The 25286-nt window shown below is 38.3% G+C and overlaps 1 protein-coding gene across 1 annotated transcript in view; it reads right to left on the bottom strand.

The window, feature by feature from the left end:
* Positions 1-25286, bottom strand: part of Exoc4 (exocyst complex component 4) — a 689148-nt gene that overhangs the window by 125600 nt on the left and 538262 nt on the right. Inside the window, exon 13 of the mRNA XM_028768362.1 lies at positions 14803-14958. Within this exon, the coding sequence (XP_028624195.1) occupies positions 14803-14958 (156 nt within the window). The remainder of the gene's footprint in view (positions 1-14802; positions 14959-25286) is intronic.

Genomic DNA, 25286 nt, shown 5'->3' with positions numbered 1-25286 from the left:
CCTCCAGAGTAGCTGGGAATACAGGTTGTGTCTACGTGTGCTGCCATGACACTATCTTGTATACATTTTGGGTAGATATATCTTCACTTGTCTTGGTGCATAAACCTAAACGTGGACTTGCTGGACTGCATGACAATACAAACTTTAACCTTTGAAGGAATGTTTAAGTGTTCAAGACCTCAAGTCCTTGTCAACAATTGTTATTATCTGGCCTTTAAAATTATAGTGATGGTTTCATGGGAGCAGTAGTTTTAATCTGCATTTTCTTGGTAGCTAATGATCTTGCTGTGTGCTTTTACTTTTTAGAAGAAATTTACGGCAAATTTTACTTCATGCTAGCCCCATCCTATACTGTACCACAGGTTCAAAGCTACCTCAATAGACATGTACATAGTCAGTGCTCAGAGTTTGCTTTCTATATGAAAAGCAATATTCTGCAGCAGATTGGAATTATTGAGAATTAATACTATTGAGAGTAATAATATTCTGGAATATTATTGAGAATTATAATTCTCAATTATTGGAATTATTGAGAGAGACAGGCTTGGGATAATTTGTGATGATTAAAGATTAATGGGATCATGCCAGAAGAAAACAACATTCTCCTTGTCTTTATTTCAGATAAGTTGACATCCCTCTCCTCAAAAGAGTAAAGGCAATAATGACTTTGCTTTAGCCATAATGAGGAAATGGTATAGATTTAGCTCCCCTGTCATGGTACAACTACAAATGGAAGAAATAATTAAATGGCTGATCAGATGTTGAACAAGAGACAATACAAACTGTGATTTTTGAGAGAAGGCAAACAAGAAAGTAGCCATCCAAGCTTATCCAACTGATGACAGTACCTAGAGGACAGTTGCAAGTATGCATTTCTTTGTGTATGCATATATATGCATATATATTAATATGTTTAGAATATATCAGTAGGCAGGCATACATATACATCCATACAATAATATCCTGTAGAGTGACACAGACTGAGGACATTCAGGGCCATTATCACAAGTATAGTAAATTAAAAGGACTGAGTTCATTTCAGAGTGTATCATCTGACCATAAGAGAGCCACATTACAAATCAATAACAAAATGTATCTGGGATATCTCTGCAGATTTGAAAGTTATGGACTATGCTTCTAAGTAGTCTCAGCTCACAACGGAGATCATTAGGGAAAGAGGAAATACTTTGAAATGAATGATATGACAAATGTAGTATGTCAACATTTGTGGGGCACAGCTAAAGCAGAACTTAGAGAGGAATGTAAGACTGTAAATGCTCACATCAGAAAAGGAAGAAAGAGGAGGAGGAGGAGGAAGAGGAAGATGAAGAGGAGGAAGACAGGATCAGTGATACCAGCTTTCACTCTTAGGTGCTTACAATGTCATTCAAAGAGTAAAGTAACCCAAAGTTAGCTGAAAGCAACAGTTAGAGAAATGAAAAATCTAATTGGTAAAGTTAATGAAACAACAAAAATGTTCTTCATAAAAATTGATAAAATAAAAAAAAAACTCTCAGAGCTTTATAAATTGATAAAAATTGAGTTTGGTGACTAATGTCCACAGTGCAGTCACACCCACTGCCTATCTATTTAGATAAAATGTTATGAGAACACGCTGTTCTCCTTATCTGTGTGTTATACTACGGCTGTATCCATACTGCAGTGCAGGATAGAACAGAAGAAAATGAAACCACATGACTCACAAAGCCAAAAATCCTAAGTATCTATGCTATTCTAGAAAGAGGTAGAAAGCTTTTACCCTAAATAAACTGATGAATAAAAATGTAAGGGGACACATACTACTAATATCGGAAATTAAATGGGGGCTATTCCCACAGATTTTACAGACATTAGAGGGATACATGGGGATATTCAAACCTGTCCAAGGTCCTGGACTTCAGTAACTTAAATCAAAGAAATGAATACATTCCTTGAAATGTTTAATTTAAGAAAGGAATTCAGAAATAATAGGATCTATAAATATACACATATGCATGCATATTGAAGAGACCAAAATAATAACTAAAGGGTCTCAAAAGGGAAAAAGGAACAGATGGCTTCATTATAGAATCTTAATCAAGCACTTAAAACAAATATTACTAGTTTCATGCAAACTCTTATAGCAAATAAAAACCAGACAAGACACTGACAAGAAAGTGAAGCAATGAGGGCTCCAGGCAATTTCATATAATAAGTATGCACTGATCCCATGATCCAGCCACTCGTCTTCCATGTGATTATCCAAAAGAAGAAAGGTATATGAAGAGAGAAAGTTTTTTATATGAGTTAATGAGCAACACAGCATCATTAATAGAAGTTTTAGTAATAAGGGACTAAGATTGGACATAATCAAATCCTTGCTAATAGAAGTCTGTGGGGGAAAAGAAACCTATAGTCTACTCATCCAACAGAATACAAGTCAACCATAACTATAAAGTACTAATGAGAACAGTTGTTACTACTCTAGAGGCAGAGAGACCTGGGAGAATGAAGCCGAATGATAAACGAGGCAGACTAAAGTGACATGCAATAGCCAACTTTATTCAGAGCCTCAGACAGTTTATACTCTGAGGGTTAAGAAAGGTCACATGAGCCAAGCTCGTAGGAGTTAAAGTGGCACACAATCACAAGGACAAACCACACATTGCAAAAACCTGTTTCCCCATAACAGGCATGATGGAGTAACAACAGCAAGCAATAGTGAGTAATCTGAAGTAGACTCCTATCTGCTCTACCAGGGAGAAGCATTAAACACTTTTCAAGAACAATTCCATGTTTTTAAGAATCTGAGGTCAAAAGACTGTCATATTTTCTTGGGAGTGTTCTCCCTAGCTTTCAGAACCCTCCTCATATGACTCCATAACTGGACTGTGTTCTGACAATGACAAGAAAGAAGCTCACGCTGGGAAGAGGAGTGAAACAAACAACAAATAAGAGTGTACTCAATATGAATCTATTAATATGAAATTCGAGAAGAGGCAAAACTAATCTATGGTGAAGGCATTGGAACTGTGGGTGCTCCTATGTGGAAAGGAGCAAAGAAACTTTCTTGGAGTAATGGATGAGTTCTACATACTCGTTAGAGTATAGGTCGTGTGTGTGTCTGTGTGAGAGAGAAAGAGAAAGAGAAAGAGAAAGAGAGTAAATTTGTCAAAACTCAAAGTGAATACTAAGATTAGCTGCATTTCGCTGTATATATTTCAGTAACAACATAAATGAGAAGATAATCCTGGTAATCACATAATGAGCTGAAAAGAATGCATGCCGGAAGTACAGTAAGTATGTGAGTGAGAGAGAAAGAGGAAGGGGAAAGATAGGGAAGTGCAGAAGAGAGTATGTCCTCACAAAAGTAACTCAGTAATGTTTCACATACAATTTATCAATGGCTGTAGAAACTATTGGTGAATGTTTGTTAGAAAAGAAGAAAACCTAGAGTCTTAAGGTCTCATATAATTCATATAATCAATAACCACTGGAAGTAAGAGCATCTTTCCAAAGGTGAGACCTGCTAGTCACCACCTTAACCAAGTGGCTGTCACATAAAGCAGCTGGGCTTCAGGTGTGGCAACACAGTGGGAAGCCTAAACGATCATCTCAATTGTTCATGCAGGAGACTGTTGCAAAGCATCTGTTAGAAAAATAGACCCTCTGGCCTGGATTCTCTCCCAGGGAATTCACTGCGTGTACAACAGAAGTGGATAAGACTGTGGCAGGGTAATGGAAACTAAATGTGGGAATCTTGACTGGATCATGACTTTAAAATGACAGAGGTGAGTTTTTGGAGGATGAGTAGGTAACTGTGACTATAGACCAACGGTTCTCAACTTGTGAGTTGTGATCTCTTTGTGGATTAAATGACACCAACTTGCAGAGGTTGCCTAAGAGCATCAGAAAACCCAGATATTTACATTATGATTTATAACAATAGCAAAATTACAATTATGACATAGCAACAAAAATAATTTTATAGTTGACAGTCCCTACCATGAAGAAGAGTATTAAAAAGGTTGAGAAGCACTGATGTAGACTATATGTATTTATGAATAATGGCCATTCAAAGATGCTCATGTCCTAACTTCAGAGACTATGACTGTGTTACTTCCAATGGAAGATTTTGGAAATGTAAAATAAAAGGGTCATTTGGGGAGAAGGAACATCCACTGAAAAATGCCCCTAAGAGACTAGAAGTCTATAGAGGTTATTTTCTTGATGACTGACTGCTGTGCGAGGGCCCAGCATATTATGGGTAGTGTGCTTCTGGGCAGGTGGTCCTGGGAAGGATAAGAAAGCTTGCTAAGCAAGCCTTGCATATGTCACTAGCAAGCAGTGTTCAACCATGGCCTCTACTTTAGTTCTTGCCTCCTGCTTGATTCCTGTCCTGTTTGAGTTCCTGCCTTGACTTCCCTCAGTGATGAACTTAACCTCCATGGTACAAGATAAAATAGATCCTTTCATCCAAATTGCTTGTCATGATGTTAGCCAACAAACAAAACAAAACAAAAACAAAAAAGCAAACTAGGACAAAGACATTTACAGATGAGATTAAGAAGGCTGAAGAGGGCGAAGATTATTCTGGATTATGTGATCCACCAAGTCTAACTACATGGTCCTCAGGGGAGGAGAACCTTTCCTGGCTGTGCTCTGGGGGAGAGATGTGTTTTCATAAGGGTTTTTCCATTGATCTTTGGTTTGGTTGTCAAAAAGCAGCAGCAGCAGCAGCAGCAGCAGCAGCAGCAGCAGCAGCAGCAGCAGCAGCAGCAGCAACAGCAACAACAACAACAACAGCAACACCTGAAGATCAAGGGAATGTCTAAGAAGTAAGACATAAAAGGCAGCTGCTATGGTTTTCAAAAGTGTCTCTTCTACTTCAACCCAAAGAGTTCCTGGATGCAGCAGTCTCAAGCTCCCTGGAGGAATCCTTTGCCAGAGATCTACATTTCTAACCAGAGTGCTGAACTTCTGGAAATGAAGGTTTTATGATACTAGGTAAAATTTGAATATATGGTGAGAAGTTAATGTCCTAAGTTAAAAGTCTCAATATTACTAACACACAGTTTCTACCCTTCTCCTTTTAGATCAAGAGACAAAACAAAACACTCCCTACCCCCAAATAATGCTGTCATGGTAATTGTGGGAAATGATTTGACAGGTTCAATCCATGATGACATGCACGCATATTTTCTTCCCTCAGGTTTTCTTTTTGCCCTTGTACAAGCATGCTAGGATGTTTTATGTGTGTGTTCTTATTAGAGATGAGCACAGAGAAAGTATTGTACACAACTGAGATTTTCCAGAGGAAAAAAGGCCTGGTTTGCTAAGCTCTGGGGTAAAGGTCCAGATACTACTGTGGTAAGGGCAGCCTTGCCACCACGTGGGCTCACCATCCAGAGAACACAAAAGCAGCATCTTTTATGGAGTGAGTTGGCAGCAAAATACTAAGTTCAAAGAATTGGTTTCCAATTAAAGGCTGAGATCTTAATCACAGGTCAAGGTAGGTAACTTTTTGATAAGTTCAAGTGTATTATTATGGGAGATGCATTAGGTTAAAAATCCTTATTCCTATTTGATCAGCCCTGTAGAAGTTCTATGCAAGGAATTCTGTAAAAGTTCTCTGTAATTAGTTTTATTTTAAGCTACTATTTTCTTTCCCAGAAGTGCAACTTTTGTTCTTTGGCCTATATTACTAACAATATATGCAATAAAGAGTTACTTTTAAATTTTCTGGTTAATTTTCTATTTTATTTTTTTGACACAGGGTCTCACTATGTAACCCTGGCTGGCCAGGAATAGACTATGCAGATAATGCTGCCCTTAAATTCTTGGCAGCCCTCGACAGCCAAGTGCTAGGATTACAAAAGTGGGCCACCTAGCCAAATTTCCCACTGAAAAATGTCAATGTGCAGTGGAAACGGTTATGTCAGTGGCTCTCTGTACTGAACTCTGGAAGAATCCTCTGCTTCCCACTCTCCAGAGGAAGCAATGGATGAAGACAGAAACCTGAGTTTTCAATAAACTTCCTCTCACAACTGTGTAGCCAGTGTAATGTGTGTCACTTGGCCAACAATGCAAAAGCAATGAGCATATTAAGGGCTCTGGCTCAACACAAAGTGTTGAATCCTGATTTGATCTCAGAACTGGATGGTTTCAAAACCTACTCTAGGTAGTTTCTGGTTTTTGTAAAAGTGTTGAACTGGAGATTTCAATGGAATATAGGAATTATCAAAGAACCACCCATTTTTTAAAAATGAGGTAACTTTATAAAGAAGAGCCTTTGATGCATAAAATAAGATGAATCTTTACAAAAGAATGTGCTGTGCATGTAAACACATTGACACTAGAGCCCTACAGTTCCAAAGAGTAGTAAGTTCTGCTCAAAATTTGACAAAATGGTCATGATACATGAGGTTATTTTCTTCTATAAGGCGTAATCTAGTTTATTATAAACTACACATGGAAAACATAAACAATATTGAATTAGATCTATTTTTTTTGTAAAATTTTTTCAAAATTTTTATTATATATTTAAGAGATTAAGCACATTTATTATCTCATAAGTGAGAGATAATTAAGAGCTCTATAATCTATGCTTGTAGCAAAGTGCCCAGCACAATATTATCAGGTATAGCTCTATACTACACATCAGCTCCCTTTGCCTTTAACTGAGTATCTAATACCTTGAAGTTTTAAAGTGTATTTATTTTTTCCCTTCTTTTTTTAGGTGGAAGTTTATGTGTTTCTTGTGAGCCTCAAACTTAATATGTAGCCAACTCTCCTGCTGCTACCTCTTGAGTGATGAAATCATAAGTGTGCACCACCATGCTCAGTTATTTTGTGCATGCTATCAACTAAGCTATACCCCAGGTCCTGCATTAGTGTTTTTAAAATCCCCCTTCAACTGTCTTCCTTCATGCCCTCTGCTCCTCTCTGATATGCTAGTTTAAATGAATAAATACTTATACTCATAACCACTGGGAGACACCCAGCCTACATGTTGTAAGCACATATGTTGGTTGATTCATGAATGGAAGGATTTGAGGACAGGGCAGAGCAGGTCAGGATCACAGGCTCAGCTCAGGTCTAACTCCATGTTTCTTATGTCTGTTTTATGGTACCAAGTGGCAGAATACATGGGTGTATCCATGGGTAGACTAATAACTTTCATGAAAATGGATTCAGGTCCCAATAAGCAAAATTTAACTGTGAACAGTATGTTACTTTAATGTACTGGCTCAACATGCAATACAAATGCAATATAAGTGTATTCATGAGGTCTGTTATCTTGGGACAAGAGTTATTTTAAACATTCTTTTCTAAGCTAAGCATCCCAATTGAACCTGGTTCCAGTGTTTCCTTCATGGATGAGAAACACTAGGCATAAGCAGTAGACTCCATCTTGTTTCTTTAGTTACAGTGAGCCACATGTCACATGAGTTTTCTGCCAGGAGATATTGTATGTCACTCACTCATACAGCTAGTATTAGTCTCCAAACAATAACATGCTGTAAGCTTCAGAACTTTGTTGGAACAGAATTAAAATAATCAATAATCACTTATTGTGAGTTGAGCATAATATCCCATGGCTTTCAACTAGAGAAAATGAGTACAGGTTTACAAACGGATGCTGATGCAGCAGTGCATACCCTCCTCTGAGGATTACACTGTATTGACAGTTATTTTTTTTGCCTCTGGTTATCATTGATTGGAGCAAGGATAACTAAGGGTCCAGTACTCTGAGCAGCATTCAGAATAGAGGGAGAGAAAGGATGAAAGACGTGGGGAAAGACTGTCTGTGGCTGAGTGAGACCACAGAGAGAAGAGGGTGCTACCATAAAACTGGGAGGAAAGTGAAAATGAAGGAAGATGAAGGGATACAAATGTCAGAGTGAGGGTCTTTGTGGAGAATCAGTGAACTGGCAGTAAACAATAGCAGTGATTAAGAGTGTATGGGGAAAATATCTAAGCAGGGAAAATTTTTAACATAAAGTAATAGTTACCATGGCTATCATAATGTACACTGGCCTCTTGGGTCACTCTTCACCAGCTTCAGTTCTGTGTCCAGAAAAAAACCTCATGTACAATGGTTTAAACATTATTTCTCCAATTATTCCAGTGATTATATTTTTTACTAAACAATCTGTTCAAACTGCTAATGGTGGACTGACTTTAGACATTTTATTCTGACCTGGTTGGGTCCTAGTTACATCTCCTTCCCTCTCTAGTGGGTTTACATCACTTTTCCTTTGACAACACCACTCACTACACTAGAATCTGCACACTGCTCACACCAGTAATGTCTGCCCACACCAGTGACACCCTGACTGTCTGCTTATTCCTGGGATGATTGGAGACCATGCCACTAAGAAAAGTAGGGGATGACCAACAAGAAGGGTGAAAGAATATGGCAGGCTGAGAGCCTAAAAAGACTAGTAGTAAAAGACAAGTATAGGTAAGCAGGCTAGCAGTCCTTCATCACCTGGCAGGGAAATTTAACCTGCAGGCTCATTGCCCAGCCCTTGCTTGGCTCACTTGCTCAGGCTCCATTGCAGGCATCCTATCCCCAACCATGACCAAGGTAAACCATATCAGAAGGTCAACTTTTAAAACCTTTTATTAAGACTTCAAATGAGAGAAAAAGAAATTGTTAAATTCACATCTAAATGGAAATTATTAAATATTTTCATGTGAAATTAAATAAACATACAATATATAAAATAATTAGTGCTTTTTAAAAATGAGAATAATGAGATTATAATTCTCAACAATTGTCTAGAAAAGCTAACATTTTAGAACCTACATAGGAGACTTTATTTTATTTTTCACTTATCACTAGTTTTTTGCTACCAGGAGTTTTGACATAAGGAATGAAGCTCTGAATTCATAAAACACTGATGTTTGTAGCTTAGTTTCTGGTTAATGACCTGTCTCTTTTGTTTAATTTTGAGACTTAAGTCTGCTTCTCACCCTGACTTGTTTGACTGTGTCCCCTATCTATCCATGACCTTCCTCTTGTTTAATTGAGGGATTAAAAAAAAAATTTAGCAAAGCGTTTTCTACCCTTGCACTTAATATATTCACGAGTCTGATTCATCTTTCCTTTTCTAATTGCATTTTAAAAGTCATATTAAGCATCTAGAGATAGGGAGATAAGTGTCTGCATTCTACAGTAGGATGTGTTAGAGCTAGCTGAAGTCTTTCCCCACTGTATCGCCACTTTGCTCCTTCAGATTTCTTAGAGGTTTTCATAGCAACTGCAGTTCATGAGACTTTTCAATAGCTGGTGCTTACATTATGCTGGGGCCCTTTTAAATTTCAAGTGCAACTTCTTGGAAGATTGTTAATGCCCTACTTTATTCCTATTGTTTCTACATATGAATGTATTTCTAGCTTTGCTTCTTTTGTAATTGTCTAGCCTGAGGCTCCTGAAGAAACCTATTAGGGCTAAGAAAGAACTCACAAAAAAGCAAAACAAAAGAGAACAAAGCAGACTAGTTAATGGCGGCCAGAGCTGAGGACCAGAACCTAGGCCTGTGAGCTTCCAGAGGGAAAGCACTTTCCCAGTTGGTGGCAGTCGCTAGCTCTATACTGTGTGCTGCTTATTTGAAGACGAGCTGACTTCTCATTCATTAACAGTTATTAAGGATCTACTGTGTGCTTTGAGTATTCCACAGAAGGAAGACAAAAGTGCCAACCAACTCTCTGCTTTTGTACTGCCACTTTAAATTAAACAACAGTATAGACTTCAAACTGAATAAAAACTTAGAAGTCAGTATAGTCAACCACTGAGCACTGAAATAATATTTTCCTGCTATTTAATCACCTTGACTCCAAAATTCATAGCACAATTAAAGAGAAAGAAGCTGACAGTGAATGTGCCTGTCACCGGATCCTGCAGAAGATGTGTGGAAGGTTAGCATCTAGACAACTAAGTCACTAAAGATACAAAAGCGATGGCTCTCGTTCCTACTCAGAACCACTTGATCCTCTACTCCAAGTACGAGCAATTAATTTTACCTTTTTTTTTACACTGTATCTTCTTTGCATCTTCCTTTCCTTTCTTTATCAACAATGGTCATTTCTATTTTCTTTGCATTGAATGGACAGATTATTAAGAGGAAAATATAAAAAAGTTTTAAAAAATAGTATTGGATTTAATACACGATTCCTTCCAGATACATCTGTATACATACTGTTTAAAAACTTGCTATTGGAATAGAGAGAATACACAAAAATGCAATATATTAAAATAAGACACAATAATAAAAACTAGAGTCAAGGTGGCATCATGACACATGTCTGTGACATTTGCAAAAAAAAAGCTCTATCAGTTGAGATTATGATAATTAATGAGAATGATGGCGTAAACCAGAAGTGCAAAAATGTACATTCTTGATTCAATTTAAGCCTGGATGACCACAATGTGGTGGCTCTGGGTGATAGTCTATCTAGGTTTAAGCCCCAGCTCTGTCACTTAATGGGTGTGTTATGAAGAAAGTTCTCAGTTTCCTCATTTGTTGAGTGGGAATGATAACACTTAGAGACTCATGAGGTTGCCATCAGGCACTGACAATCCTTACTGTTTTCATTATCATCAGTCTGCAATAATTCAAAACTAATCTGTTTAACCTTTATCCCCTGAGGACTCAGAGCCTGGTCTGCCACACTAAAGCTTTCAGAGCTGGTTCTAGAGGAATGATTCTTGTTCTGTAAAATATACAAGGGCCATGAGTGAAAAGAATAGCAGGTCTTGGGGATCTGCTTATGATCACTGCTGATCTCCCTAACTCCCAGACAACCCAGCCCTATCTCTTTTACTTCCTTCAACACTCTCCTCCTTCTGTTAATTACACTCACCCAAAAGCAGACTCTTTATCAGTGGATAAATAGCTATTATCTCAAAGGATGTATACACACACAGACATACACACACATGCAGACACACACACACACACACACACACACACACACACACACACACACACAGAGAGAGAGCATGACAGGCACAAAGACAATGGGCTACAGAGCCTGCTTTTAGCTCTTTGGGAACAAAAAGGTATTAGCTTTTTTCCCCCTCTCTTTTAAAGCCCTAGCTTGACCTAGTTTTTTTTCCTCCATCTATTCAAAGCTAAACCAGGAAATAATACATCTTATTTTTTTCAGTTAAAAAAACAAAAAGAGAAAAAGGCCTTATTTAATAATGAAGAGAGCATAGCCTTTACTCAATGCAAAGGACATTGGATTCTATATTCATCTGTTTGCCAAATAGTCTTTTGAGCTTTAAAAACTAATTATAGGAGAAGAGCATCTTTTCAACCTTTTTGGCTCATGCAGTGTTATATGGTACTCAATGTGCTAAATCTGGCCCTCTGTCAACTCTGGTTTGCTGGAGTATCAGTGAAGGTTCTCTTTATTACTTACATGGTTTCAATGTCTAATCTAGAAAAAAGAATGGGACAGGTTAAAAGGAAAGAACTAGTCACTTCTAAATAAAACACACCTGAAGGTGTTTTCTCTTATAACGGGGTTAATATAATCTGCTTGTCAAACTATGCTCACATGCAAAACCATGGAGAAGTCTTTCAGGCATAAAATCCAATAAAACAAAGCAGACACTATGATCAAAGTTATGAAAAACTAAACTAGGATGCAGAATGGGCTCCTTTTGATGGTAGGCCATTCGAGTACATTAGAGGACTGGATATTTTGCTCTATTTATACAGGCATAATAATATATATCTCATTGAGACAAAAATAAGGAAATATTTGTATAATTGTATTTTCCTTTGAGTTTAATATGAAGACTAGCCTAATCAAATGATCAAAACACGAATAACGAAAGCTAGATCCTTAATTCTAGCTATTCTAAATCCAAGGTGGTGCCAGAGAGGGGGAGGGCGCTCTTTCCCTGGCACAGCATTCTCTTCTCTGGAATAGCATAGTTTCCTTTTACACTGAGCTTTAGAAGGTAACTAATCCAGCTGACTAACAATCTTCTTGCAATCATATATTACGATGAAGTTCTTATGTAAAAATAAGCTGAGAAATAATGAGAAGACAGTTGCTCATTTGAAGTAACCTAAAATATCGGTCCAAAAGAAATTATCATCTAGAAATTGCTTGGGTTCAACTACTGAGGCTGATAACATGGTTAACTGATATGCATAATAAGAAGGAATGTGCTTACTCAGGCCACTTGAGAATGTGGTAAAATGATGATTTGACAGTAATTCTGTAAACGAATAGCACCTTGGGGCTTGCTTTCTGTATTAAGGTCAGTTGATTATATCTACTTAAGTTGTAATCAATCCTTCAATCACTCATTCTCTCTTGTGGTGGGAGATATGAGGATATTTTGCATTGCTAAAGGCATGAGAACATAATTTCAGTTGAGGAAGGTTTAGGTTATAGGAGATTAAAATTAAAAATTAAAGCTTATTTAAAGATGCTGAGGAACCACTACATCAAAGTCTCCAAGGAGCATTCCTCTGTGACTTTTGTGTAAGCAAATGTTTTATACAAAATGCCCTACCCATAAAATAAACAATAAACTATACTTACTATTATAGACAATCTCTTCAGTGAGAGACACCACTGAATGAGTAAACAGGCAACATGTCAAGTGGGAGAAGACTGGTTTATCTATGATAAAGGAGTAACAATCTGGTATACCCTACAGATCACTAGGAAACCCACCCCTGGACACAGACACAGACACACACACACACACCATAATTGCAATTTAGCAATAGATTTAAAAAAGAAGCATGAAGACAAATAAATATATTAAAATGGACAAGAAATTGCTCAGCATCATCTGAGAGAAATACATACTAAGTGTCATCAAATTACTTCAGCACACATACAGGAACAGTTGATCAGCAGATGGAAGATAACCAGCCTTCATGACACACAGGCCAACGGGAACTCGGAGAGGCCATTATAAGGATAAAAGCTCTAGGCCTACTTTCTTTTTTTATTTTTTAAGACATTTTAAGTTATGTGTATGTTCTGTGTGTGGCTATGTGTGGATGTAGGAGCCTGGAGAAGCCAGAAGATGATGTCAGATCCTCTGGAACTGGAGGTACAGGCTGTGGGAGCTGGGAACAAAACTTAGAGACTCTGCAAGATCAGTTTGTATTCTTAATGATTGGGTCACTTTTTATAGCTCCTTAAGAATACTTTAGAAAACTGATAAAGTGAACCATTGAAATTTGCACACACTATTACCCAGCAATTCAAGTCCTAACATATGCCAAATAGAAATGTATATATATCTCACCCAACACTTGGTGTCCTACAACTTTTCAATTAAAATTATATAAGGGCTAAGATCAAGAAAACTGTATGTACTTTCAGAGAAAATAAGTTATGTGGGATGTGAATTCAGTTAACTTTATGAACAGTAATACTTAATATTTGCATGAGTTACTTTCTGTGAATACCAGGACCAAAAGTAACACATGGAAGGAACAGTTTATTTTGGCTATGGTTCTAGAGGGAGAATCCATAATGTGAGAAACCATGAACATGAAGCAGAGAGAGTGAACGGAAAGTGGGACAAAGCTGTGAGCTCTTAAAGCCTGCTCCCTTCTAAACCTCCCCAAACAGGGCCAGCAACTGGGGACCATGTATTCAAATACCTGAGAATATGGGGCACATTCTCATTCAAACCACCACATTATCTAGAGTTTCAATCTATATTTTGTCTGAGATAAGCCAACTGTTTGATCATAAATTGAAAGTGAAGTCAACGGCCATTATCTTAAAAATTATTTATTCTTATTTTTGGTCTTTTCTTTTCCTTCCTTCCTTCCTTCCTTCCTTCCTTCCTTCCTTCTTTCTTTCTTTCTTTCTTTCTTTCTTTCTTCTTCTTCTTCCTCCTCCTTCCTCTACTTCCTTCTCTTTCTTTTTCTTTCTTGACTCTGGGTCATATGGTCAGACCAGCATGGAACTCACTATACACTAAAAGGTAATGAATTCCTGACCTCTTCCTCTCTCTCCTGAGTGCTGGATTTCAGTGATGCTTCACTAACCCAGCCTTTGGTCTTTGCTTTTTAAAAGTGCTTTTATTTTATCGTACCATCTATTTTTTCACTTGCATTAACAAAAGATAGTAAGAATGAACCTAATTCTAATGTGATAAAATAGATTTTATACTAGTCTACAGTTACATAAGTGAAAAGAGTTTACTGTTGCAAGCCAGATTGTAAAAAAAAGAAAAAAAGAAAAAAGAAAGAAAGAAAGAAAGAAAGAAAGGAAGAAAGAAAGTGCACCTTTATCAGATTCCATGGCTTAAATAAATACATTTGTACAAAGTCAAAAGCTGAGTGACAAATTTAAAAGAGAGATCTTTGTCAAAACAAGCAGAAACACTGGGGATACTACAGTCTGTGTTAATGAACGTGGAAGTTATAGATCATGCTTGGAGTGCTATGGCACAGACATACCCTGAGCAGACGTTTATCTTACTATAGGTTTGTCAAGAACAGGATCAGTAAAGCTTTGCTGAATCAATGAATGAATGAATGAATGAGTGAACAAATGATTGTTTTGTATTTGTATAATCTGAGACATCTTAGCCTAACTTGGCAACGTTTCAGACTGGATTCACAAGACTTTCTTGCTGACTTTTGAGCCCAAGGCACACTTGGATGGAAAAGGAGGTGGGCGTGTGACTGTTGGATTTTTCAAGTTCAGTAATTGTCTTTTGATCTTTAGATTCACCATTTCATTTGAGAAAGGCTTTGTTGGATATGTGGGGTTTTCCTCCCTCTGTCTAGCATAGATTAGAAAGTAGGTGTTTACCTTATGTAGTCTTCTTCCTCCTCCCTCTTAGGCCTTAGCTGTTTGGGCTGAGCCATGTTAGTCCAGTTTGGCAGTGATTTCAAGAGTCTGCTGATATCATCATCTTTTGCCCAAGATGCACTGATGACAAGTTTCTCTTCTGACTGGACGATGCCCCTGAAAATGGCCACAGAGAAATGGACATGTTAGCATCATACACAGTGAGTGTATAAGCAGTTCTTGCTCTATAAGATGTTATGCCATCTCTGTAACACAGTCCACTACCTGCGTCAAAGTAGCAATGTCCATCCATAGGTCACATGGCTGAAACACCACTCCCTGACTTCACTCTCCGTTCCAACTTGTCTGACACATAAGTTGATTATGTTATAACAATATTATCATTATTCCATAAGCTTATAATATTGATTGTCCCTCTTATAACTGTTAATAACTTATAGTGAACACAAATGTGTAGTTTGGGTTGGGCTTTTCAAGAAATGTTCAAACAACAAAAAGTAGGACAATAATATTTTTAAAATGTTATTTGAATGGCACAACAGTGGTAGCTGAAAGGTGACGTAAGTGCCCTCTGACATTTTTAGTTTGTGCTACCATTAGTTCTACTTGACGGTAGCTTTTGTATGATGGCCACTCCTCCATTCAAAGATAACCACCATCATAAAGAAAGTCCGTGTCCCAAATGTCGGGCAGAGAAAACCTTCGATTATAGCGAACTCCACTGGGCTTTGGCTAGTGACCTGGAGTTGACAGGCTTCTAGTCCTTTAATAGGGCCCATGGGTTCACTATCAATGCTGCCCTTACTAGAATATACCTGAAAAGTCACCTTAAATGTTCAATTTCAACTTAATTAAAAAGCCCATCTTTCTACTCAACATTTCTGCCACCACAGCTGATTTTAAGGGTCTAAAAATTCTCATCAGCAGTACTTCCTGACAGAAGTGACATTTACTTATGGAATGTTAATGAACTGGACCTTCTTCTGATGATGACCAAGTCTCCAGTCTCTGGAGGCTTCTCACATCACAGGCAAGGAGATACTCAGGTGCTAAGAATTACACCATACATTTTCAAATAACTGTAAGTGGTACCTATAAGAAAAGTGCCTTGACTCAACAGATAGTTCAATATGCATAGACAAGAAAACATGAGGCCTACAAATCTTCACTCATTGCAGCCTGACCAAAGGTACCGTGGTTTCATACTGCAAGAATACTGCCCTGGTTCTTTCTTAAAAAGCTAGAATAGGAGAACTATAGGTGATGGGCAGATTTCTCCACCTTGCTTCAAGCAACTGTTGTATGAGAAGAACTGGTCTGAGACATAAACTGAGGACAGCAGAGTCTTCTTCCCCATTCTTTCACATAACCCTTATGTTTGCTTCTCCCTGTATTCCTTGCATTTTCCTATAAGCTAACTTTTATAATCTGATACTTGTAAATCTTATAGTATGATACCACCTCAGACCTAAAACACCCCATTACAGGCAAGCCCTCAGTGTTCTTTGGCAATCTGAAAATGTGTCTCTGATCAGACTCGTCCCCCCACTTACCTTAGTGGCCATTTAAAACATTTGTCTTGTAGATTCTGACTGCTTACTTCTACATCCTTTCTATCTGACAGAGTACGCAGGGCACATATTACACACTTTAAAAAATCTCTTCAGCAGGTATAGCCAAATATATAATATATATAACATCTGAATATTATTCAAATTCATCTTCATTTGTTTCTAGGCATCCCTCCATTTAGACTCCTGAGAATCCTACATTACTCCTGCTTTTTCTTTTTATATTTCACATACTTCTTTCCACAATACATTTGCCTAGTTTCTGTTAGTTTTCTAAATAACGCATAAATGATTTTCTTCCCTGACCCAGAATGCCTATCTTCCAAAGCTCTACTATCTTCTTTAAAAACATTTCAGCAAATGATCGCCCTGAGAATTCAAGTTTCCTGGTTGCACTCATGGCTGAAAACATCCCTCGTATAACTTCCTTACAGAAGAAGCCTCCATCTTTTGTCATTGTAGATGCTGGTGTCATCTCTTCCTTTTTGCTTCTCCTTGTGTTCTGACACCTTCCTGGTCCTGTCAGCATCAATCTTTACTTGTTTCTGTGGTTTTGATCACTTCTTCATCCAGGGGATATGGAGAACTATCTTCTTTTTGAGTTTGATTACCAATTACAAGTACTTTTAAAGCTAAAGAAGACTCTCTCCCATTTTGTTTATGTTAGGAGAAGAAAAAAGGCTTCTAAATCTATTCAATCTAATTTTGACAGATAGTTAACATTTAGTCTTAAGCCACCTGAAATAATGGCCGTCAAACCAGCATTCCAGTGACGTTGCTCTACTCTATGGACATGTCTTAATCTTAAGGCTCTTTGACTGTTCTGAAGCTTTTAATATTTAATTTCCCTTTTCTTTTCTAGATCTGCGTTTTCTTTTTACATCATTTCCTCTTGGCTCTACTCTTGCCACCTGAACCTACTTGGGAGCCAAAGTGATGGCTCTTCTGTGCCCACACCTTACAAGCTGAGTCCCACAGGCCTGTGCATTTCACACTTGGTCAGTCTGGTCTTCTGGGCAGACTGATGACTCCTGCACTCCCATCTCCAGGGAAGCATCAGTTCTCACTCTGTTCTTGTATCTGAAAGGTTAACTAGAGAGCTCTTTGTGGACACTTTCACCAGCATTTCAAAGTAAAACAAATCAAAAGGAATTCAGTCGTCTTCCTTTCTCTCTTTCCCATTAGACACCTGGCATCCCTGAGTCTAGCCATCCTATAATTCATTCGGGAATACAGTCTTCTTAATCACCAACAGTGGCCACATCCTGTCAATTCTGTTTCTTTAAGATCTTCTGAATAGTCATTTCCTTTCCAGATTCACTGCCATTAATTGGCATTTAAGCTAATCATTTCTCGTGTGGACTTGGCAGTGACTAGGTACCTGGGCTTCTTGCCTGGAGTTCGGAGACCATCAGTTGTGTTTATAATGCCAGAAGAGTCATCTCTGTACACTAAGATATGATGAGGAAAGAGTCCTTTCCTTAGAACTCTTTAATGACTCCTGCATTTACAGAACAGAACCAGACAGCAGTGTGTGAACATCTACTTGTTCAGCAATGGCTCTTTTGTCCCTATTTGATCAGGATTCCAGGTCATTTTCCTATAGACATTAGCTGTATATTTTATTCAGGACAGTTCTAAAGTTTTAAAGTGGGTATTAGGTTTCAAACCTGGGACAAATGGCTGAGGTACCCATTTAACACACAAAAGCAGACACTGACTGGTTTCCAGGTTCTCCCTGCATCCCTCAGTTCCTGTTACAAGGTCCTCCTGGCTGGCATATCCCACCCTAACCCTAAACTTCTCTAGCCCAGTGTCCTGTGCTGTTCTTCCCTATATAATCAAACCATTTTGGTAACTGGCTCTCTTTGTGCCTTTGGGCCTTCTGGCTGCTTCACCTGGTTTCCCTGCTCTTCCCTTCTCTTCCCGATCTCTGATCTCTGCCCACATGGAACACCTCAGTCTGGTCATGTCCACTCTGGACTCTCCCAGATGTCCCTGTCTCTCCTTCTAGCTAAGTTCTCCTAGGTAACTATAATAAACTTTCTCTTCCTCTATACCTAGAAGCAGTCATGTACTTTCCTCCCTCTTTGTTTCTTTGTTTGTTTCTTTTCTTTTTCTCCATTCACTGGAATGTATTGCTTCTCCCCTTTTCTAGCTACTATATCCTCTTTGTATGTTTTTACTCATCAAAGGTTACTTTGGTTCGTTCTATCTATCTATCTATCTATCTATCTATCTATCTATCTATCTATCTATCTTCCTTCCTTCCTTCCTTCCTTCCTTCCTTCCTTCCTTCCTTCCTTCCTTCCTTCCTTCCTTCCTTCCTATCTATCTATCTATCGTGCCCAACCCTCCCTATGCTAGAGGTTTTCCGCCTTTACTGGACACGAGAATTACTTAGGGGAGCTCTTAAACCAAACTGAACGGAACCGAACTGAACCGAACCGAACCGAACTGAACCCACCAAACCAAACCAAACCAAACCCAACCCAACCCAACCCAACCCAACCCAACCCAACCCAACCCAACACCAAACCAAACCAAACACCAAACCAAACCAAACCAAACACCAAACCAAACCAAACCAAACCAAACCAAACCAAACCAAACCAAACCAAATTAAAAAAAAAAAAAAAACTGGATGTACAGGCCACAGCTAAGACTACACAAATCAGAGCCTGGGTCAGGGAGTTGCATGAAGTGTGTAATCTGTAAATTTCTCAGGTGATCCAAACTGTATGCCAGGAAATAAAGACTTCTCCTCACTGCTGCTTTGGCTTCCCTCCCTTCCTCCCTCCCTCCCCTCCCTTCTTTCCTTTCTTCTTTTAAACAACCAAACAAACAAACAAACTAGGGGCACAAACAGGATATGTGCTCTGAGCATAGTAAACTTCTTGCCATTTTTTGTCCTTCGTACTTAGCATGATACCTGATATTTGGAAGGTATGTAGAAACTGAACAAGAACTACAACCAAGCCTTTTCGCACTCATCTAGATTCCTCATTAATCTGAGGTCATCTTAGTGGGTTCACTTTCCCTGTACTTAACAACGCAGACCAGTTTGTATTTGGCCAAACCACAGAATTACCCTATACCTCCCTAAATTCATTACAGATCAGAATTCCTGAATAACAAACACTCCTGTTTCCCTCTAAAAACTCAACAGAGGAAATGTCCTCACACAGAAAACAAGTGAAGCAAGGAACAATAGTTGACAAGCCTGGCCCTGCATTCCCCTCTTCCTAGGTGGTCTATTGTGTGGAAAGCCTCAAGATCTTGCTTTCTCTGTGAGGAGTTTGTTGACTATGATAGCACACAGTGAAAATGCACAAAGTAAAGACCTTTGCTTTACCTACCAGGCAGTTAGCATTTCATTCTCTACAATTTGGTTGGTAGAGGATGGCCTGTGGCTCCTACCTACCTGCTCACCAGTTTGTCTTTTTATGTCCTAGAAGCCATCTAAAGTTAACCGCTTTTAAATGGTTTCTAAAAAATTAAAGCATAATATTTTGTAATGTGGGCAAATTATATAAAGTAAATGTCAGTGTCGTACCCAGAAGGAACCTAGGCTGAAGGGTTCAGTTCCCTTTATAGCCCCGTTACAGGTCAAGGATGCTTTGCAGAGTTAGAAAGCTCAAGCCAAGCTCACTTTTCCACTTCTTAAATCCTGAGCCAAAGCTAGCCTGTCCCAGGGTTCAGGACAATGATTGAATTCATACCCGTGAGACAGTATTATATATTTTGGAGGGATATGACTACAATATTCTATTTTAGTACTTCATGGAACAAAAGAAACCTTATCTAAGGTGTTCACTGTGTTAAAGGTACCCAGACTATTTACTTAGGTCCCTTAAAAACACTGCTATGCTTAAAAAGTTGTTCAATATTATATTAGTATCTGATATTATTTTATTAAGAAATGGTACTGGTAATTAATCAAACTGTTAATATACACTGCTCTCAATAGATAGTATATTAACTTATATTGGAATAAAGACAAAGCCAAAAAGCAATTCTCAATACAGTAACCTGAAATACTGACTTCCTGTAGGAAATAATTACCCTAAAGGAAAATTTTCATTCAAATGGCAACTGTCTTTAGTTTTTCATTTTGTAATGAAACAGATCAAGTAGTTTATAAAATTCCAGGGCATATTTAAACAGCTTCAAAAAAGAACCCTAACATCCCCAATAATAATTCTATAAGAGGAATGGGGTTAATCATTCCAACCAGAAACATAATCTACCAATTAATTCACAGCTCGATGGGCAACAGACAGAGCCATCTGTTTACCTATTTGTTCCCTTCCCAGAGGGAAGAAGAAATAGGCGTGCCTCTTAAAACAGGTGATGGGTTGCCAGGAGAAGAGTCTACCCTCAAGACGTGGCTGAGTAGATTTCATTCAGAAAACATCTGCTGATGTCAACTGGCTTCCTCCCTGGAACAGTTGGGAAGTGCAAGTGGGTATAGTCCCTAGACACAGCTGGGTGCTGAGGCTTTCCTTAGGTAAACAACCAGGGGCAGGTGGGGCTAATTGGATTCAACTGTTTTGTGACAGCTAGGGCATGATGCTTACACTTTCCAAGACTGAATCTTTTAGATACTTCAAGAGCTAGAAGCCAAGTTAGACAAATGAACCAAGGACAAGGCTGGATCAAACAAAGCTGCTTTGAGTCCAGTTTATAGACTAGGAATGATTGAGTGTGCATCAGACCAAACTAGAGTTCGACACCCAACAAACATGTAATGATAGTAAGGGAAGCAGAAGACAGCCAAACAAAACCAACAGTTCTAAAATACTGGCATTTGATAGATTCTGAGAAAGGGGCAGTCACTATTAGCAGGTGCATACCCACTGCAGAGCACACCATGCTCCAGTAGATAGCTCCAAATCCCAGTAGATAGCTCCAAATCCATGGTAACACAAGCCTAGTTAAACTCAGTGGCCACCAAATAAAACCAACAGACATGAATGTGAGCAAGGGATTTTTGGGAATGAGAGTGGGGGGAGTAGATAGGGATGGGGAGGATGGAGGTTGAATGATCAGTGTGTACTACATATCAAATATCAAAGAATAAATACAATTAACTGAAAACAAAGGAGGAAACTGAAGAAAAGGGAGAAAATAAGGAGCCGGGAAAGAGAAAGATGAATAACAACAACAATAACAACAACAACAGTAATAATAATAAGATGGACCACAACTCTTTGGAAAAGACAGAAATCCACGTAGACTTTCATAGGTGGCTATGTTCCAGTTAAGGTTATTATTACTGTGATGGAACACCATGACTAAAAGCAACTTGGAGAGGAAGGGGTTTATTTCACTCACAGTTTCATAGAATCATCAATTATCCAAAGGAGTGAGGGTAGGAACCTGAGGCAGGAGTTGGCACAGAAGCCATGGAGGGATGCTTACTGGCTTGCTCTCTTGCTTTCTTATAGAACCCAGGGTCACTGGCCAAAGGGTAGCCCCACCCACAATTGTCTGGACCCTCCCCCATCATTCACAGATCAAGAAAATGCCTACAGGTTATCTTATATGGAAGCATTTTCTCAATTGAGGCTCCCTCCTCTTTGTTAACTCTAGCTTATGTGAAGTTGACATAAAACTAGCCAACACAGGGTGGATGCTTCTTCCCAGAAGACACCATTGCATACAGGCCATGGAAACAACAGTTAAAAGGACTCTAGGGAAGGAGGACTTGGATCTGAGTGCCTGCAGAGGTAGTAAGTAACTCTTGGAGATAATTTAATAACCATCTTCAAATAGGTAAGTTTACATGATACTGTTCATAATTGACATTTAGAAAAAGAATTACATTGTAGCATAGGCAGCAGGGCGAAAATTAATGTAAAACATGCTTCAGCTGTCAATGTTCAGATTTTTCCTTTGGTAAACAAATTTAAGTACATTCTATGTTTGCACATCCTTAATATGTTTATAAAAAAACAGACTAGGTAGTCCTTTTTAAACTTTCCATGTCTTCTTATTGCACTTAAGATAAAACCCAAACCTCTGGTTTAAGATCCTTTATGAATCCTGGTTATACATTAAAATACCTGGAAAAGTTTTAAGGATATCTCCCAGGCTCGGTCAGAAGTTGGGCCCAGAATGAGCACTAAAGCACTCACAGCATTCTCCTATGCAGCCCGAGAAGCCTGTAGGAGGACCTGAGCCAAGCAGGCCCAGCACAATGCTGCCACATGTACCTCTGACATTTCCTCTCCAGCCAACCTAGAATCTGCCCTCCCATCCTTCTCAATCCAGTCCAACCATCACATCCCCAGTGAGGTCTTTTGCTCCTTACTGAAAACATGTTTCTCAAAATCAGATCCTTCTATTACCAAAATCTACTTTTCTTCTTTGTCACATGATCATTATCTGTCTCCTCCCATTAGAACAAAAAGCCTTGGTTGCCTAACAGATTAATTTCTTGAAGTTTAGCCCTCAGTAAACCCCTGCATATACAATTTTTATATTATCAACTGACAAACTACAATTGTAAATACTCTCAGAGTACAAAGTGATACTATGATTCATGAAGATAACACGAAACTAACAAACATATCCACCATCAAGGACATACCATTTTTCTGAGAAGGACATTTGAAGTCTCTATTATTTACCAGATTCACCACAATGTGCAATACACTCCAACAAGGGTAGGGGAAGCCTTACTTTTCACCTAATGAAGGCTTTATACCATTTCCCATCATTACTCTAACTTCTTCTCTACCAACCACCTGGTAACCACCATTCCATCCTCTTCTTGTAGACACTAGGAAATGTCTCTGCGTCTGGCTTATTATACTTAGTATAGTATTTGTGTATTCCATCTGTGTTGTCATAAATGGCAAAATTTCTTTTTAAAATGCTAAATAGGAACCCCCGTGGATATGCAGCACATTTTCTTCTCCATTCATCTGTTGATTGTTGGGTTGATTCTATAGCTTAGCTATGGAAACAGTGTTTTAGTGAACAGACATCTTTTTGACATACTAACTTTAACTAAGGGAGTAAACATCCAGAAGTGGGATTGCAAGATATAATTTTATTTGTAGTTTTGATTAGTCCCATTTAAATTTTTCCACATGACAACAGGAGTTATACTCTCAGCAACAGGGTATAGGTGATCTCTTCTTTTTACATACTAACTAGCAGCTAAATTCCATATTTTTGGTAATAACTTTAATAACTGCTATGTGAAGGTATTCCATTATTTTTAAAATTGCACTTATTAAATAATTAGTGATTCTAAAAATACCTGTTGGCCATTTATATATCTTTTGAGAAATTTTGATTCAGCCCTCTTAGTAGTTTTAATTTTGTTTTGTTGTAAGTGGTGTAGGATTTGAATCTAGGGTCTTTAACAAGCTAAATATATACTCAAATTATGCCCTCACACTCTTTATCCACTGTTAATGAGGTCTGTTGTTGTTTTTTAATATGGAGCTAAGTTTCCTACACAGTTTTCTACCAGTTATTAATAAAATGTATGGCTTGGAAATATTTTCTCCCAAGTATAGGTTGGCTCCTCACTCCTTTATTTCAGTGTACAGAACTTTTTGTAAATGTATTCTTATTTGTCTATTGTTTTGCTTTCATGTTTCCTACTTTAGAGTAAGAAAATCTAAAAACGAATCTAAAAAGCCTCTTTGTTAGAGCAACGCCATGGAATTGTAGTCCGTGCTGTTTGTGAAAGCTTTAACTGCCCGCGCCTCACTCCTGTCCATGGTGTGAGATGCAGCACCTCCTTTGCTATGTACACTTGTCCTACACCACTGATGAAGGAAGTCCTAGCCTCCCAATATGAATGCTTGGCACTTCTGTCAAAACTCAATTAACTGTATATGCATGAGTGCATTTCTGTGCTCTCAATTCTATTATTCTGGTCAATGAATCTGTTTTTATGTAAGCACTGTGGTGTTTTAATTACTATTACTTTGTACCTTAGATTGATATCAGGTAGAGCAATATTTCGAGTTTTGTTCTTTTAGCTCATGGCTGGCTTGGCTATTTTGGGTTTTACTTTTGTGGTTCCACATGAACTTGAGGTTTAAAAAATATTTATACCAAAATATTTAGTAAGGACTGGGACTATACATACAAAAATATATAGTAGCACTCACATATGGCTGTGCAAACCCCAAGATAGGGGGACTGAAATAGGTGGATTCCCTGAACTTGCTGGCTAGCCAGGCAAGCCAAAATAGTAAGCTTCAGGTTCAATGAGACACCCTTTTTCCAGACAATAGGTGGAGAATACAGATGAAGACAAGGACATCCTATTCCATATTCATGAGCATGGGTATATGAATTAACACACTCATTTACATACAGCAAACAATAGACTGCACATACACGCACACGCGCGCGCACACTTACGTTACTTTGGATAGTATGGCCATTTTGTCATTTTCACAAAATGAATCCTTTCCACCAACATGGGTTATTACTCCAGTCATTTGTGCCTTCTTCCGTTTCTTCCATTCACACTATCACATTTGTTCTGTTCAGTTCATAGGTTTTTCATCTCCTTGGTTACATTTATTCCTAAGTGTTCTTTGTAGTCTTTGTAAATGGACTGTCTTCCCGATTTACTTTCATTATACTCATTCTGAGTATACGGAAGCGTGACTGACTTCTGTTCTCTGCGGTCTTACTGGATTTTCTTAGTGTCCTAGTACTTTGTATTGGTAGGCTCTTCAGGTTCTATTGTCTGTCAGTGTCGCTGACCATGTCATTAGCAAAATGCAACAATTTTACTTCTTCCTATTCTTTCTTTCTATTGCTTATTTGCCCAGCATCTCATCCTGCCCAGATCTTTGAGGAAAGGATTTCCATTTTTACTACTGTATATAATGTTAACTGTGGATTTACTATATGTGGCTTTAACTGTGTTAA

The sequence above is a fragment of the Grammomys surdaster genome, unplaced genomic scaffold, assembly GCF_004785775.1.
Source record: "Grammomys surdaster isolate TR1022 unplaced genomic scaffold, NIH_TR_1.0 186, whole genome shotgun sequence".
Lineage (NCBI taxonomy): Eukaryota > Metazoa > Chordata > Mammalia > Rodentia > Muridae > Grammomys > Grammomys surdaster.
Note: the sequence above shows the minus strand (reverse complement) of the source record. Positions and strands in the feature narration are given on the sequence as shown.